At 35.2% G+C, this 17,206-nt stretch overlaps 2 protein-coding genes across 3 annotated transcripts; one reads left to right on the top strand and one right to left on the bottom strand.

The window, feature by feature from the left end:
* The first annotated feature begins 4,149 nt into the window (after positions 1-4,149).
* Positions 4,150-10,966, top strand: LOC108214974 (aspartate aminotransferase, cytoplasmic). The gene is made up of 12 exons (XM_017387256.2): positions 4,150-4,391; positions 5,300-5,371; positions 5,456-5,517; positions 5,603-5,686; positions 6,193-6,292; positions 6,377-6,497; positions 8,179-8,342; positions 8,469-8,606; positions 8,894-9,015; positions 9,252-9,346; positions 9,652-9,772; positions 10,596-10,966. Exons 1-12 carry the CDS (start codon positions 4,338-4,340, stop codon positions 10,678-10,680), a joined length of 1,218 nt encoding a protein of 405 aa, XP_017242745.1. The 5' UTR covers positions 4,150-4,337; the 3' UTR covers positions 10,681-10,966.
* Positions 10,967-11,994: 1,028 nt separating this feature from the next.
* On the bottom strand, positions 11,995-16,593 carry LOC108215312 (proline-rich receptor-like protein kinase PERK1). Of its 2 annotated transcripts, none has more exons than XM_017387760.2 (8): positions 15,865-16,593; positions 14,793-15,353; positions 14,392-14,478; positions 14,221-14,291; positions 13,860-13,936; positions 13,409-13,556; positions 13,073-13,234; positions 11,995-12,567 (listed from the first exon to the last, which is right to left on the bottom strand). In XM_017387760.2, exons 1-8 carry the CDS (start codon positions 16,388-16,390, stop codon positions 12,256-12,258), a joined length of 1,944 nt encoding a protein of 647 aa, XP_017243249.1. In that variant the 5' UTR covers positions 16,391-16,593; the 3' UTR covers positions 11,995-12,255. The 2 variants fall into 2 exon arrangements, with proteins under 2 accessions (XP_017243249.1, XP_017243248.1); XM_017387759.2 differs by having other exon boundaries at positions 14,793-15,356; positions 15,865-16,582.
* Between the last annotated feature and the right edge of the window lie 613 nt (positions 16,594-17,206).

Raw genomic sequence — 17,206 nt, 5'->3', positions numbered from 1 at the left:
CCAAGCTCAACAGACAAGATAGTGATGAAGAATGGTTCTACAGGATCTTTCAGAAACAGATTAATATTCTTGAAGAAAAACTTAAGTCCAGAAGAAGAAGATCTTCTAGGAACAAGTAACTGCTCAGTCTAGAGGAGCATAATCATCTGTAAACTTTTCTAACTCTTGTATTTAAATTCTGCATTTTATTTTATTAATATTTTGTTATCATCAAGTGTAGAATTTATGTCTGCATCTTCTCTAGTCATAAATTGGGGGTGATTGTTAGGAATCAATAATTTTTGATGATAACATAAACATTTTGTAACATGTCTTACTTAGAATCTTTATCAAATTTCAGTTGTAATTGTTATATATTTCTTATCTTTGGGAATTATCAACGGATGGGTAGAATAGGATGGCTAATTGTAAATATCCAATGCCATGTAATTTTATCTAAGTGAAGGATATTCAACTGATAAGATGTAACTGTTCAACTGATGAAGACTGGATGATGTTTCAACTGATGAAAATCAAGCATTCAACTGAAGACAAAGTATTCAACTGATGATGCTGAGGAATTCAACTGATGAGACTGGAACAGCATTCAACTGATGAAGTTTGTAATTCATTCAACTGATGAGCCTAGCATTCAACTGATAAAGCAAAGAGCAGTTGAAAGCAACCAGAACTTTCAACTGATGAAGCAAAGAGCAGTTGAAAATGACTAGAGCTTAAGTCTGACAAATCACATGGATCGAATTACACTAAAATAGACATGGAAGCCTAATTAGGAAAATAAAGAAGAAGCAGAAACATACTTATCTCATGCAGTGCAATCTGGATCAAATCAAGATGATGGTCAAAGATGAAGACATCTCAGAAAGCATGCATAAGACAAAGTTGTGCAGCATTGTTTTTAGATTAGAGTGCATTTTGTAATCTAGCTAAAAGCTTTGTAAAACTTGGAGTATATAACCAAGTTAGAAGCATCAGTTGAACTTGTTCAAATTACTTGAGAGAAAAATCTGAGAGTTAGAACTTGTTTGAGTGATGAACCAGCAGCTGTGCGAATTGTAATCAATCCAATGATTCTTCTATATAAAATCTCACGGGTGGATCATTCAATCCACCCGTATTTTTAAATACTTGGTGTTTTCTGTTTTACTGTGATTAAGTGTATTGTTCCTTGAATCTTTTAATTTGTAAAAGATTGTATTCAACCCCCCCTTCTACAATCTTTCTTATAGTTGGTGTAAAATAACAAAAAATATCAAAAATTAGAACTATCTTTTTTAGTTTCGGATATATTGGAAGCAAGTTTCAGAATCTGATTTTGTTTCAGATTATTATGGAATATAGTAACTTGAAAGTTTTAATCTGATTTTGTTTCTATATAAAAGAAAAGCGAGGGGCGTGTAGGTGGCGTCTCTCACATCGCTCCGTTCTATTTTCCTAATGTTCTGAAATTTTCAGATGAAAAATATTAAAAATTAGAACTACTTTTTTTAGTTTCGGATATATTAGAAGCAAGTTTCAGGATGTGATTTTGTTTCAGATTATTTATGGAATATAGCAGCGTGAAAGTTTTAAGGGTAGTTTTAAACCGTTATCTCACAGATTTAAATTAGATGTTTTTGTGCACAATCAATCCAAAAAATTTGGAGGAGGGTGACAATGTAAGAACATGATTACTTTTCAAAAAATAAATAAATAAAATTATGATTCGTCGCTTTAAATTGTTAATTACGTGTATCAAAAATTAGAACTACCTTTTTTTAGTTTTGAATATATTAAAGCAAGTTTCAGAATCTGATTCTGTTTCAGATTATTTATGGAATATAGTAGCTTGAAAGTTTTAATCTGATTTTGTTTCGATTATTTAATTATGGGAAAGAGTAGCACACAAGTATCTCTACACCTATAAATACCCATATAGGTTGTAGGGTTTTGGATCTAAACACAACCTCCTCTTCCCTTCTCGATTTCTAACTCGGTGGTGCCATTTTTTTGCAATGATAAATGTTTGTTGGTTATTGTTTTATAATATTTGCAGGAAAATATTATTTATGCAACACTTCGGCAATATATGTTTGCTCGGTTCAAGCACCTTTTAAGTGAAGGCTATTTATACAGTATTAAAAAAAATAAAGATTGTTACAAGCAAAGGTAGTTATAGACTGCTATGTGGGAATCGACAAATCTAAACACGGGAGAAGAATATAGTCTTCACATGATATTGATGGATGACTCAATAAATTAACTATTAGTGATGTATGTTTGTTGGTTATTCTTTTTCAATATTTATGTTGTTCGTCGGACACGTTTGTTGTTGTTAATTTTTAGGGAAAATAGATTTTTTTGCCACCCAACTTATTATTTGTTTAGAAACCTACCACTGAACTATAATTTTTTTCTTTTTTGCCACTAATGTTAGGTTCGGATTTTTTTTTGTCACTAACGCTAGGTTCGGATTTGATTATTACCACTGAACTATAAATTTTTTCTTTTTTGCCACTAATGTTGGGTTCGATTTTTTTTTGTCACTATCGCTAGGTTCGGATTTGATTATTAACACTATGTTATTCTATTTTTCCGACCATCTAACCGATATTTTTCGGAAATCTAATGGTGATTTGTGTCTATATCTTTATATGTAGTACTCCATATGTGTCCTAGGTAGTTTATCTTGAAGGACGAGAGTACGGATTTTTTTACTCAGAAAGGAAATCTCAAAATTAACTTATGGAACTATATTTATAAGAAGTGAGAACCTTAAAATACGTGACAAGTAGTGGTAAAGAACTATAATATATTTTGTGGAGTCCTAATTTATAAAACTAAATTTTTTAGGTTGTTAAAATGCTGGTTAAACTCTCGTACTTCAAGGTAAACTAGCTAGGGGACATATAGATGATCGTATATAATGTTATAGACACATATCATATCACCATTATATTGAAGACTACCACTATGTTTTTATAATGTTAAAAAAATAACATATTGTTAATAATCAAATCAAAACATAACGTTAGTGACAAAAAAAAATCCAATGTTTCTTTATGGAAAAAAAAAAACAACACTAAATTTTATTCTGAAAAAATAAAATAAATTAATTTTTGAAATTTTTCGGAGTCTCAAAATGCGTGTCCAACTCTCGTCCTCTAAGGTAAACTACCTAGGACACTACATATAAAGATATAGACACATATCAAATCGCCATTATATTACAGACTAACACTATATTTTAATAATGCTAAAAAAATAACATAGTGTTAATAATCAAATCCGAACCTAACGTTAGTGACAAAAAAAAAGTCCGAACCTAACATTAGTGACAAAAAAGAAAAAAATTATAGTTCAGTGGTAGGTTTCTAAACAAATAATAAGTTGGGTGGCAAAAAAATCTATTTTCCCTTAATTTTTATATGATTTACTTTGTATTTCTGAAAATATTATTCATGCATTATGTGTTTGCTCCGTTCAAGCAACTTTTAAGTGAAGTTAAAAGTTGTTACAAGTAAGGGGAGTTATAGACCGCTATCTCACAGATTTAAGTTAGATTTTTTTGTGCACAATTAATCCAAAAAAAAATTTGAGGAAGGTGACAATGTAAGAACATGATTACTTTTTAAAAATAAAAACACAAATAAAATTAAGATTCATCGTGGTTTAAATTGTCAATTACGTGTAGAAATTTATTTTCATTTTTTCACCATGAATTATAGTCCAATTTTGCAATTTTATATATTAGTATTTGTATTACATCAAGATTTTTATAATATAAAATTTATTTTATCCTTCAAATATTAATTTTAAATCATTAATATAGACATCCTTAAAATTATTTTATTCTACAAATATTAATATTGAATCATTAATAAGTATAGCTTTTTTAGACCACCGCAACGCACGGCTTCTGAACTGGTTTATCCTAAAATTTGATTAATAAATTTAGACTCAATAACTTATTTGACCAAATTTAAAGTTTCATAGAATTTCAAATTAGAAACCAGATGAGAAGGTTATTAATCCTGTTTTATTCCCAACAAATTTTATCAAGATCAAAAGGCTAACCCGATTATACTGCAAATTCATTTATAAAATTTTCAAGTTACTTTTGAAAATTAAATTGAAAAATAGGCTTCTTTGTGAGTTACACTTACACACAGAGAACGTGCAAAAAGTAACCGGGAAAGAGGTCACAGTTAAAAACTGTGGTTATATTGCGTGCGCCCACTGTCTGGTTTCCACTGTATTTCTCCCAACACCTTTCGCCTGCTCCTGCTTTATATAAAGCTGGTGGATTAATTGCACAACTAACTTCTAATCATCCAAAACCCTAGCTTATACTTCCGATGTCTTCCGTCTTCGCTAACGTCGTTCGCGCTCCTGAGGATCCTATCTTAGGGGTACTCTCTCTCTCCCTCCCTCTCTCTCTCTCTCTCTCTCTCTCCCTCTCTCTCCCTCTATCCCCCTCTCTCTCTCTCGCTTGTGTTTAGGTGTTTATAAATGATTTGACATTCATATATATACTGATCGCATAGTACTATTGATGAATTGGTAATAAGTTATATACATACAATATCAGTAGATATGATTTTACATATGCCGACGTTTTTATCAATCGATCAGTAATTTTGTCGTATATGCTGTGTTGATTTATAGTTTCATTTGAAGGTTTTGTATCTGATTATCTCTACATCTCGCTATATGTACATGAACTCTTTACCTAGTTTCGTAGATAGATTGGTGATTTTATTATTTTATATTCTAGTGTTTGAATTTCATTTTAAATCAGTAGGATCGATGGTATTTTGTTTGTGGATCAAACAGTTCACCATTCACGTGCATCCGTGTCAACTTGTGTGTATATGTTTTGCTATGTATTGTTTCATGTATGTATTATAGTTGGATTGGCAAGTTTATAATTTCGATTGTTGCCATTTGATTTTTTGTCACCCTTTTTATGTTGTCTGTTTGTGTATATGTATATCAGAATGTATGATTTGTAATTTATGACAGTTTTATTGTCTTTATTTTTCATTCTAAGTTTCTGTATATGAATTCTTCTTGTGTTGTGTGTGTATTATCTTACCATATTGCATATGTACATGTACATATCCTGATCATGTACATATTTTTCTTGTGTTGTGTGTGTATATATTTTTAGTAATAGGACAATTTTTGTATTAATTTTTTACTAAGTTTTTTTTTTTTTTTTTTTTTGAATCAATTTTTTTACTAAGTTGAATCAGGGATATACCGCTACGTCATTGGTAATTTATCATTGATCATGTTTTATTTATGTCTCAAACAGGTCACTGTTGCTTATCACAAAGATCAAAGTCCTAATAAGTTGAATTTGGGTGTTGGTGCTTATCGAACTGAGGTATGTTTACTTGTTTCTCTATTACTGTTATTGGATCATCTATTTATAATTGAGTTGGATACATAACATCTGCTCATGTTATAGGAAGGAAAACCTCTTGTTCTTAATGTTGTGAAGAAAGCAGAGCAGATGCTTGTAAATGATCAGTAAGTTATTTATAAATTTAAGGGTGGATCTACATAGTTGATCTTATTATTTATGTGTTGATTACATCTGGTGACTTTGATTTAGGTCTCGAGTAAAAGAGTATCTTCCTATTGTTGGACTGGCAGACTTTAACAAATTGAGTGCCAAGCTGATTTTCGGCGCTGATAGGTAACCGGATGAGTTAGATTTTGCAGCACTATGATTTATTTACTTCTTTGGGAACTTGATGGTCCTTATATATGTGGGCTAAGTACACATTTATTTAGTGTTACTTCTGTTTATTAAATAGTAATACATCAGTTATTTTGTGGAACATGCATCTCTAGTTTCGAACAGATAACATCACTAAGAAAAATCATTGGCATTCTGAATTACTCTTAAAATCATACCCAAGTTCTTATGTGAACTTTTTTCTTGTCAGAAAACAAGTATGTTACCACATACATATCTAGCCTCTGTTATAGAACATGCTGCCTTTCTTTTGATGGAATTTAAAATGCATAGTGGGAAAGTTTTGTAATTAACTATTTATACTTGGGCAAGGCCTCAATGAAATTCATTTGTAAGAGCGATTTTGATGTACCTAATTTGTATCAACACTATTTCCATCATAGTATTAATGCTATATTCTCGGTGTCATATTTTAACCCTCATGTTGCATACTTCTGGACCAGTCCTGCCATTCAAGAGAATAGAGTCGCAACTGTCCAGTGCTTATCTGGTACTGGCTCACTGAGGGTTGGGGGTGAATTCCTGGCCAGACATTATCATGAAGTAAGTAGATCATGTGCCTAATAGCTTCCCTTTGAAGGCTTGTAACACATAAGTATTTATCTGATTTACAATTTGTTCTGCCAGCATACAGTGTATATTCCCCAGCCAACTTGGGGAAACCATCCAAAAATTTTCACTTTAGCAGGCTTATCGGTGAAGACATACCGCTATTATAATCCAGAAACGCGTGGATTGGATTTTGAAGGTATTAGCCCCCCTCGGAGGTTTTTTTTTTTTTTTTGCTAAATACCCCCCCTCAGAGTCTTAGTAACATTAAAGTGCTATAATATTTTATAACTACTTGCCAAAAACTTGAGAATTTTTTTTTTTTTTTTTTTTGGTTCTGATGTCTTTATTTTGAATCAGACAAGCTATTGCTTTTTATGGTCTAATTGATAAAACTTTGGTCACTCGATAGTGAGGCATAACCATGATATTATCAATTGTGTCATCCTTGAAACATCTATTGATTCCTGGTTACCCCAATATATATAATTGCCAAATTAGTTTCTCAAAATAACAAGAGTCCGTGGCTAAATTTGAAATAAATAAAATATTATGACTCAAAAGCCAAGTTAAGAGAACCTAAAATTTAACCTTTAAAATATGTAACTCATGAGTTAGAAAAAGTAATTATCCCTTCATCCCATTTATATGATGTTTGACCTTTTTTTACGGGAACTTTTGGAAGGAAACCTTGAGTGCGGACCACCCTACTAGACCCGGCACAAGGTAAAAAAATAAAAGCCAGACAAAACCAAGTTCCTTTCATCAAATTTATTGATTGAATTTGCTTGAACACGATACAACTTACAAAGAGCAAATCAAGCAAATTTCCTATCACACATGTGTATTTTATTTATTGAACATATTGTATTATAATCCGATATCATAATTTTGGGATAAAATAAAAGGGAATTTAGCAAATATACTGCATTTTATAAGTTTTTTTTGCAATTTTACTATCTTCTGAAAGTAGTTGCGAAATACTATGCAACTTTGTGCAACTTCAGTATTTTTGCAAAAGAAATTCTCTCTTTCCCCTATCTTCCTTCACTTTTCTTTTTCCCTTTCTGTCATGGCAATGCATTGAGTGCCAAACCTCACAATTATCACAAGCCACCATCCTCTCCCCATCATTATCTCTTGTTCCACATTTGCATTTAACAGTCCAATTATCTGCCCCACCTTCATACTTCAATTCAGAACCAAAATCCATTCCAACAACCCTAAAGCATAGTTCAGACCCCGATTCAACTATGCCAAATAACACTTCTCCATCTTCCACTCCCTCCAGTCCACTAACTTCAGTTACCAAAATCCTCTGCATGATAGGTATCGTGCAAAGGATACATTGTCGATCCAATCAACGCAACACAAACACGCAGAAATCATTCACAGTACATACATGTACACGCAGAAATCATTCACAGTAGTACATACATATACATGTATAAGCAACGACGATCCGCATCATTTGGCCCGCAGGGGTACTTTGCAACACTTGCATTCTGCAATTAAATGCAATTTTCAATAGACGCTTTCAAAGTTGCATTTGTGGTTGCAGATATGGTTGCAAATGCAACCTCCGTATTTTTGCAATTTTTTTTAAGAAAATAATATTTTTGCAATTTTTTTTAAAAAAATTGCAGTATTTTTGCTAAAAACTTTCTAGGCTTGGGTATTTGTGAGAAAACCCCAAATAAAATTATATCTAATGAACAAATTGTCATCCCCGAATATGTATCCTTGCTTTCTAGCTTATTACACAAACACAACATTTTTAAATCTTTGTTGAATAAACACTAGAGTTTTGGTGTTGCCAAACAGGCTCTAAAGTTCTAAGTAACTTCTTATACATGCGGTGATACTAATACTAAAAACAGGCATGCTAGAGGATCTTGGTTCTGCTCCATTGGGAGCAATAGTGCTTCTTCATGCATGTGCTCACAATCCAACCGGTGTTGATCCAACCATTGAGCAGTGGGAGCAGATCAGACAGCTGATGAGATCGAAAAGCTTGTTACCTTTCTTTGACAGTGCATATCAGGTAAAGGATGATTGCTGTTTGAGACTAATAATTTAAGCGCAGCTTACACAATATGATGGTGATTACCTATATTCCTTTGTGACATGTTTCCTGTCACAATGATTTTAACGGAGTTTCATTATCCAGGGTTTTGCTAGCGGCAGCCTTGACGCCGATGCACAGTCTGTTCGCATCTTTGTTGCAGATGGTGGTGAATGCCTTGCAGCTCAGAGTTATGCAAAGAATATGGGACTCTATGGGGAACGCGTTGGTGCCCTGAGCATTGTAAGTCAATATATTGCTTTTAACATCATCTATTTAATTACCATACCTTCATGTGCATCAAAGAACTCAATTGAACTAATGTTGAATTGCTGGCTTATGTGCTTTGCAATTAATGGATATTTATTTTTCTGAGGTAGGCCATTTTGAATTTATTTAAATAATTTATAGTTTGATTCAACCACCAAATATCTTATTCTAGGAAGTAGCTACACTTGCTTACATAAACATGATTTTTCTTTTTAGCCGGTTACTTTGTGAATGGATCTGACGGATAATTATTGTTACAGGTTTGCAAGACTGCAGATGTGGCAAGCAAGGTTGAGAGCCAATTGAAACTAGTTATCAGGCCTATGTATTCCAGTCCACCTCTTCATGGTGCATCTATTGTGGCTGCGATTCTCAAAGATGGGTATGTCTGTTAAATTGCTCCTTTGTGCCTGATGGTACCACACAACTGTACTATTCAAGCAACAAAGGTTCCATCACTATTATGATTAAATTGATATAGCATCACTGATGTGTACATTTTCTTCCGGAAATGCTATTACCTCATTGTTTTAGGGTTTCGAAGTTTAGCTTTAAGCATCTAAAATCTAACAGGTAATTTGGTTAAAGGTTTAATGTTTGTCAATAATGTGCATGCAGTGACCTCTATAATGAATGGACACTGGAGCTGAAAGCAATGGCTGACCGAATCATCAGCATGCGACAGGAGCTCTTTAATGCTTTACAAGCAAAAGGCAAGGCGACACCCCTGGCCTTCTTAGTGAAAACAGTCTATGTATTATTTTGGTTTCAGTATGCAGTTGGTATATCCAAAGATAATAGTTATGCAACCTGAAATATTTGTTATCTACTTTCTTCTGTCCATTTTAAGAAAGCACACATTTGAATTATATATGTTGTACCACTTTGGAGGTGTCTTAATTGTACCAATGAATGACTGACATATATGAATTTTAAGTCTTTAGGATTATAATTTTGTTTGTTTATCTTTCTACCTCTGCAAGAGCTACACTGACTTGCATTCTTTTATATTGTGCAGAAACACCAGGTGACTGGAGTCACATTGTCAAGCAAATTGGAATGTTTACATTCACTGGGTTAAACTCTGAGCAAGTCACCTTCATGACCAATGAGTATCATATATATTTGACATCTGATGGGTAAGCACAGTACATTTGTATTTGTTGATAAAAATTCTGTAGAAGATCCACATGTAATTGTCATAAATGTGAAGAATCTGTGTTTACATCTTTAATCGACATTCCCAATCACTGCACTGCTTTGATAATACCCATTTATAAGGTCATAGGTCAGACACATTTTCTTTACAAAAAAGTTATTGTTATACTCTCCCCGTCTCTGTTGCCCCTATTACCTGACTCTTCATTGTGCCTCAAATACCCTTAGTGGAGGCATAAGACTTGGAGGGCAATTATTTTATGGCAAAAACATTTGTACATGTATCTATGTTGAACACATATCCATGTTGGACACTTTTGGTCGAAGCCATGTAATAATGCTCATTGGAACTTTTGAATGTTGAAGCAACTCTATTTTGGTTGAGATATCAACTATTAGTATATATTTCTATATCTTACCTCCTTCAGAACACCTGTTAGTGCAAACACCTTTAAGTCTAATTGTAATATTGAGACTATTACCAGTACTTCAACTCGTGATCTTTTTATACCAGACCTTTGTTACCTGTTATCAACCCAACTCTCCTGAAACCTTAGATTATTCGGAAAAGCCAATAAATTTATCAGATACGTTAAAAAGAATCTAATATGCATATCTCAGTTTATAGTAATACAACTAGAATAGCATTAATGAACAGATGATGTACTTTAGGTTGGACCTTGGAGTTGACAAATACTTTAATCTAGCGACTTGTGTATGTGCTTTTAGGTTGAGTAGTAGATGTAATCAACAAATTCCGAAATATTATTGGGGTGTTTTAATGTTTACGTGGAATTTTGGCAGGCGGATCAGCATGGCAGGTCTTAGTTCCCGAACAGTTCCTCATCTTGCAGATGCTATTCATGCTGCAGTTACTGGCAAGGCCTAGATACTGTTGTGTTATATATACATGTTTCATGAGATTTTGGGTAGATGTCTGAAAACCTTGTTTGGAGCTCACTGATCTTCAGTTAGCTTTAATAAAGATGTACATGTCGCCTGGAGCCAAATGGTTAGGTTTTATCTGTGAGCTAGCATGTCTGGTAAGAGCATGACATGACATTAAGCACAATATAAATGCCTAGACAGCTATTACAGGAACATGATTGACGCTGAGAAATGACTTCGTTTTTGCAAAAACTTTTTTATATATCTAAATGCATCATATTTGTTAAGTACCTGTTGGAATACTGAACAGTAAGCATTGAAAGAAGATGAGTATCTATCAATTTAAAGTGTGTGAATTCTATGATAGTGCAGTAATTAATGTATTCATTCCGGAATTGAAAACAATCTGAATCAAAGTTTGATCATGTATTAGTTTAACTTGCCACCATTTAAACCCTTTAGAACATTTTTTGTTAAGGATGAACGTTACTGTCAATTTTGTCGAAGGTATTTATGGAAAAGGGGGTGTGTAATGGTCATCTCTCCTTAACTGTATGAATGTGTGTACTTATGGTTGAATCGGGGTGGGGTTTGTTGATGGGAAGTGGGGTTACGGAGGTGCAGTAAGCAACATGGTGGGAATATCGCCGGAGTGAAAGAATGGAGGGAGTAGATTGATAGGTATTGCGGGGTGTTTGTATGCTTGAGTGTGCAAGTATATTGTTGAGTAAAAAGTGGATTAATAGAATCTTATTAATTGTAGAAGAATGTTACAATAAAATTTCCCTTTCCTACTCTACAAGGGAGGTTTATTTTTAGTGGATCCTTTGTTGAGGTTACTATCTTGCTATTTATCAAGTTTCTACAACAAATTATATCATATGCATTGAAAATCCATTCAGTTAAATATTGACAGTAAAAGACATTTATGACTTAAAAAAGGATAAATATAAATTAAAATATAATAAATAATTTTAACATCTCAAGCTCACCGGAATCTGCTTGGGTGGCTAATCTCTATGCCATCATCCCTCTATCGACAACACCCTACACAAGCCAGCAACCAACCTTCACTCCCCTCTCACCCGCACTTGAGTGGATTGGAAGCTAGCGTGATTCAGAGCATCATTATCGAGAGCGATTCTCAACTGGTGATGCAGGCTTTAAAATCAGGTTATATATTGTGTGTTATTCTGTTCCATCAGGGAGAAAAACCATATTGCCAGTGTCATTTTTAGTAGCACCTCACGGCTCAGATTATGACCACAAGACATCAATCCAACTGTCAAAATTCAAACTATTGTACTCATGCAAGTGAACAAAAAAGTCCCTAACAGCCAACTCCGAATTGGATGTTGAACAATCAAATAAAAGAATGAATATTGGTATTTTTGTTATATAAGCCAAAACAAAAAACAATGGAACACAAGAAGATTTCAGAAGAAAGGGTGAAAGAATTGTGTCATTATCTCAAGCAAAACAATGTAATACTCACAATCGCTGCAACCTAAAAGTGAAGTGGTAGCTATGGATGTTAGCTGGTTGAACTATAGACATGAAGCGGGTGTGAAGCAGATTAGAAACCAGAACTTCCACTAAAACCTCTACTATCCTTTTTCATCTTCCCCATTTCCATTTCACGAGTTTGTTGGCCTTCACTGCTTGATCCAGATAAATATAAGCCATATTCACTGGTAGGTCGGCTAACCTCACTACTAGCATACTCTTCGCTAGCCAATGCCATCTTCCTGAACTTTTTCATATCCTCGTTGTATTGCATAGTGTCATAGTCTGAACTTCCATGTGAACTGTAGACTGTACTGTGTCCAGGTCTAATTCCTTCGTTAAGATCTGATAAAGACATGTCTCCTTCCAAAGCACGAACCACCTGCTCATTTATGAGTAATTAATTATCCAATGATGAAGAGTGAATGCTGATACATCTTCTCACATTACTTGGTATATTTTAAATTTCAAGCAAATATATGTCCTTTCATCATAAATAAAATGGAAGCGGTATTGCCAGTCTTCATAAGCATACAATGACACCTTGATAATAGAATATTGAGACTATGAATCTATGATTGTATTAAACATTTAGAAAAACTTTACAGGGAAGATATCCATGGTACAAAACAAAGTTCTGCAAAAAAATCACATGTACTTGGCTCTCATTTTTTTTAAGACATTAAACTGGTATTAATTTTCTTATGCCTTTGTCATCTTACTTTTTTATAACCAAATGAGAAGGGAGTTTCTTTTAGTTTAAGACCTACCTGCCATTAAAATTGACAATAAAAGATTTATAGATTATAAATTGACCACATTGTTTTAGCGAGTATTAGTATGTTGACGTTGGAAATTAAGAGACTGACACAGATAAATTTAGTTACCTGGCTCATTCGCGGTCTACGCCTTGCTGAATGACGAACACAGGCAGCAGCACAAGCAACCATGCGCGACATTTCACTGGGATTATAATCTTTTTGCAACCGGGTATCGACAAGATCATCGAAATTTCCCTCTTCCAAAGCTCTATTGAGCAAGGGTCTTGCCTGATATACACATCATTTTAAAGCATAGCCTATCAGCCTTTGTAATTAAGAAAATACAAGAAGAACAAACTTCACTATGAAAAAGTTGGTTATTATCTCGATTTTGGAGACTTTAAACACGCTTCATAGATCATAAAGATATAGATAATATTGAAATCCAAAGTGAATACTCACCCAATCAACCAAACTATCGTCCATGAAAGTTTGAGCCGAATCAACCGGTCGACGTCCAGTTACCATCTCTAGAAGCATGATACCGAAGGAGAAAACATCTGACTTGTCAGTTAGTTTACCAGAAGAAGCATATTCAGGAGCAAGGTACCTGAAAATATAACATATTCCGTAGACATATGAGATCTTGATAAAGTAGATCGACATCGGCATACAGGTGCAGGGTCAAAAAGACCAGGGAAATTGTATCACAGAAAAAGGAAAAAAAAGGAGAGCCACAATGATAATTACTTCTCCCCACACAACACAAATGATTTTAAAAAATACACCACAGGCACAGAGTATTCAAGAGCCTCTGCAGCAACAGTTCAAAAAAGCGATTATATCAAAAATAAATTATTATTTACTGACTACAGTTTCATGTGTAAATTATTTACTGGCTAACTATTCTTACCCAAAAGTTCCCATCACTCTAGTAGAAACATGAGTATTCACTTCAGAAGTGATCTTAGCAAGTCCAAAATCTGCAACCTACAAATTTAAGTACAACTGAAATATAAGAAACATAGTGCATAAAAAAAAGAATTATTAGAAACAACTACGGTGTTTAAAAAAAAGCCAGGACATTCCCAACCTTGGATATAGCAGACCTTACATATATAGTGGACATAAAAAAAAAGCCCTTACTTTGAAATCAGTAATACAGTTGTTGAAAGTGGGAAGTTGACATTTACATAATTCTGCTATAGAATATATATAATGGTTTGAATTTTCAAAGGTTCTTCACTATGACGTTTAAGTTTGAAAAATCCCACCTTTGCCTCGAAGTTAAAATCAAGAAGGATGTTAGCTGCTTTAATATCACGATGTATGATTTTAGGATTACCTGCATAAATGAATTATATTAATACGGCACGCAAGAAGCTTTAAATTATTTCGGCAATCTCTAGCTATTAAAATTTGCAAGATAATATACAGAAACATACAGTCCTCGTGTAGATAAGCCAGTCCTTTTGCTGCCCCCAGAGCAATTCGCAATCTTGTGGTAAATTCCATGGTAGGCCTCCCTTTCCCTAAAATTCATGAAGTTCGGTAATTTAGAACATCAACCAATAACTCATCAGAACTTATATATAATCACTGAATCCATATTTAACTGCAATTTGACCATTTCCTGAAGTGTATATTCATGTGATTTGATATGAATTCAGTTTTACTAAATGAAAGTTGGAAAGCATAAATCAGAAACAATTGAACTTTCCAAATAGAATAGTTGATTTTGGAATGAAAAGTTCTGTGCCATATAAATTAGAATCATCTTTTACATAAATTATTAAAAAACATAGCCAACTTTTTCATAGATATCTGGCATGCTAATATTTCTTACCATGTAAGTGAAATTCCAAGGTGTTGTTTGGAACAAACTCGTACACAAGCAATCTTTCTGCTCCGGTCATGCAGTATCCAACTAAAGAAACAAGATGTTTGTGATGCACTCGGCTAATGATTTCAACCTCTGCCTGAAATTCACGCTCCCCCTGCCCACTACCAGCTTTCAAGCGCTTAATTGCAACCTCTTTGCCATTTGGAAGGACACCTCTGTGCACATACCCAAATCCACCTTGTCCAAGGAGGTTTGCATCAGAGAATCCATCTGTAGCCATTGCCAATTCTTGATAATTGAATGTGCTCTTTGCAAACGCCAATGCCATGCCAGGAGAAGGTGGTGGGAGTGGATTAGTGGACCCTGAATAATTGGATCCAGAACCTCCACTGCTACTCATGAAAGGCGGTGGAGGTGGGGGTTGAGGTGATGGAGAACGCAATGGGGATTGTGGAGGTCTAGACACTATAGGCGTAGGAGACGGTTTTGGCGCCATTGAGATGACATGGTCCCCTGGTGGGGGAGCATTGTTCTGCCATTGCTGTTGCGGGCCACCATAAGGGTCTTCTGGTTATTACATAAACAGTTTAGGACAGGCTCATAAATAGGTAAATGAATAAACTATTTAAGTGCAGCAGATCAATAGGTTATTGTCGTATTTGCACCCATTTCTACACCTCAAATTTAAATATGCAACACATCACAAATACATTCAAAATCGGAGAAACAGATAATAGAAAGATAGCATCAACTTGCAGATGAACCGTATGAGCAATGTAGAGGCAAGTTGGTCATTCTGCTCCCTTTGTTGGGAAAGAATGAAATTAGATGGGAATAAAATGAACTTTGTACTATTTTGTGGATCAAATATACATAATTTTCTTTCATTTCTCCATCCCATCAAATTAATATTGTAGCTCAATCCTACGAATTTAGGGATTAGTCTCTCTCTCTCCCATCTCTCTCGCTCTCTCTCTTACTCTCTCCCATCTCTCTCGCTCTCTCTCCCCTCCCCTCTCTCTCCCTCTCCCTCTCTCCTGATCATTAAAAAAAGCAAATGGAGAAATGTACATACCTTTAGGAGGAGCGGAGGTGGGTGGGAAATAGTAATTAGGAGGAGGCCCATAATCTCTTCTTTTCTTCCTCCTACAGCAAATAAAAACAAGTGTAATAAGCACTAGTATCACCACTCCCCCAATTGCAACCCCTATCACCAACCCACTCGACACGGACGAAGACGACGACGACGACGAAGGCGTTGGAGTAGAAGACTGTGTCTTGGGTGGCGGCGGCGGCGAAGATCGGGAGCTCACCGGAGGAGACCTGGTGGCCGGAGTGGAGCCAGGAGTGGACGGTGCGGCGGGTGCTGGTGGTGATGGAGAGGAAGGCGTCACTGGCGGAGGAGCATTGATTGGTGCCGGCGGAGACGTAGACGGCGCCGGAGTTGATGGAGACGGCGGAGATGTGGTAGCAGATGGAGGTGGAGAAGTGGATGTAGCTGGTGCTGGTGGGGGAGTGGTGGTGGTTGGAGGTGGCGCTGTTGAGTTAGTGGATGGGGGTGATGTTGGCGCCGGAGATGCTCCCGGCGGCGAAGCTGACATTGTTCTAATTCCAGATATAAATTTATAACTTGTACGTTATCACTAGAGAGAGATATGACTGAATTATCAAGCGAGAGAGAGAGATAGCTTAAGAGAATGCTTTTTGCTTTAATTAAAAGGTGAGATTCATTTCATTACACAAACACAAACACAAACACAACTCTCATTCTCTCTCACTGTCTGTGTGTGTTTGGATGTCACATGGGAGATGATGGGGGGATGTTGAAAGAATATCAAATGTGGACCATGCCAGCTTGGACTTTGCTGCTCCCCTGCCTGCACTTGTTCGTTTTCTTTTAGCACATAAAAAGTTTGGGAAAATTAATTCTAACGTCCCTGAACTATTAACACTTTTTTTTCTAGGTCCCTAAACTATAAATAAAAATGGATAAATAATTGAACTTTTGAATTTTTCCCATCATAGTCCTTCTGTTAAATTTTTGTAAACGGACGTTACATTTTGCTGATGTGGCAAGTTATAAAATAAATCGAAAATATGTTTTTTCCGTGTAAGCAGCCCACATGGACCGGAGGAAAAATTCCGGCGGGTATTCACCGTCGTCCACCTTCTTTGCTAGTCTCCCTCCTTCCCTTTTTACGTACCATTCGTTTTTTCTTTCTCTCTCGTGACCCTCTCTACCATAAAACCCACAACAATTTTAAAGAGGCTCATGTATGCAAGCACACTCCAACCCTTGTTGTTCTCCGTCCCTCCCCCGTTGCCTACCTTCGTGACACCACCATTGGCGGTACCGTCGTCACCTCTCTTTATACTCACCCAACTACATACATATACATACTATCAGTACCCACAAT

Source organism: Daucus carota, chromosome 3 (assembly GCF_001625215.2).
Source record: "Daucus carota subsp. sativus chromosome 3, DH1 v3.0, whole genome shotgun sequence".
NCBI classification, from domain to species: domain Eukaryota; kingdom Viridiplantae; phylum Streptophyta; class Magnoliopsida; order Apiales; family Apiaceae; genus Daucus; species Daucus carota.
The sequence above is the reverse complement of the archived record's forward strand: the minus strand, read 5'-3'. Positions and strand labels throughout refer to the sequence as shown.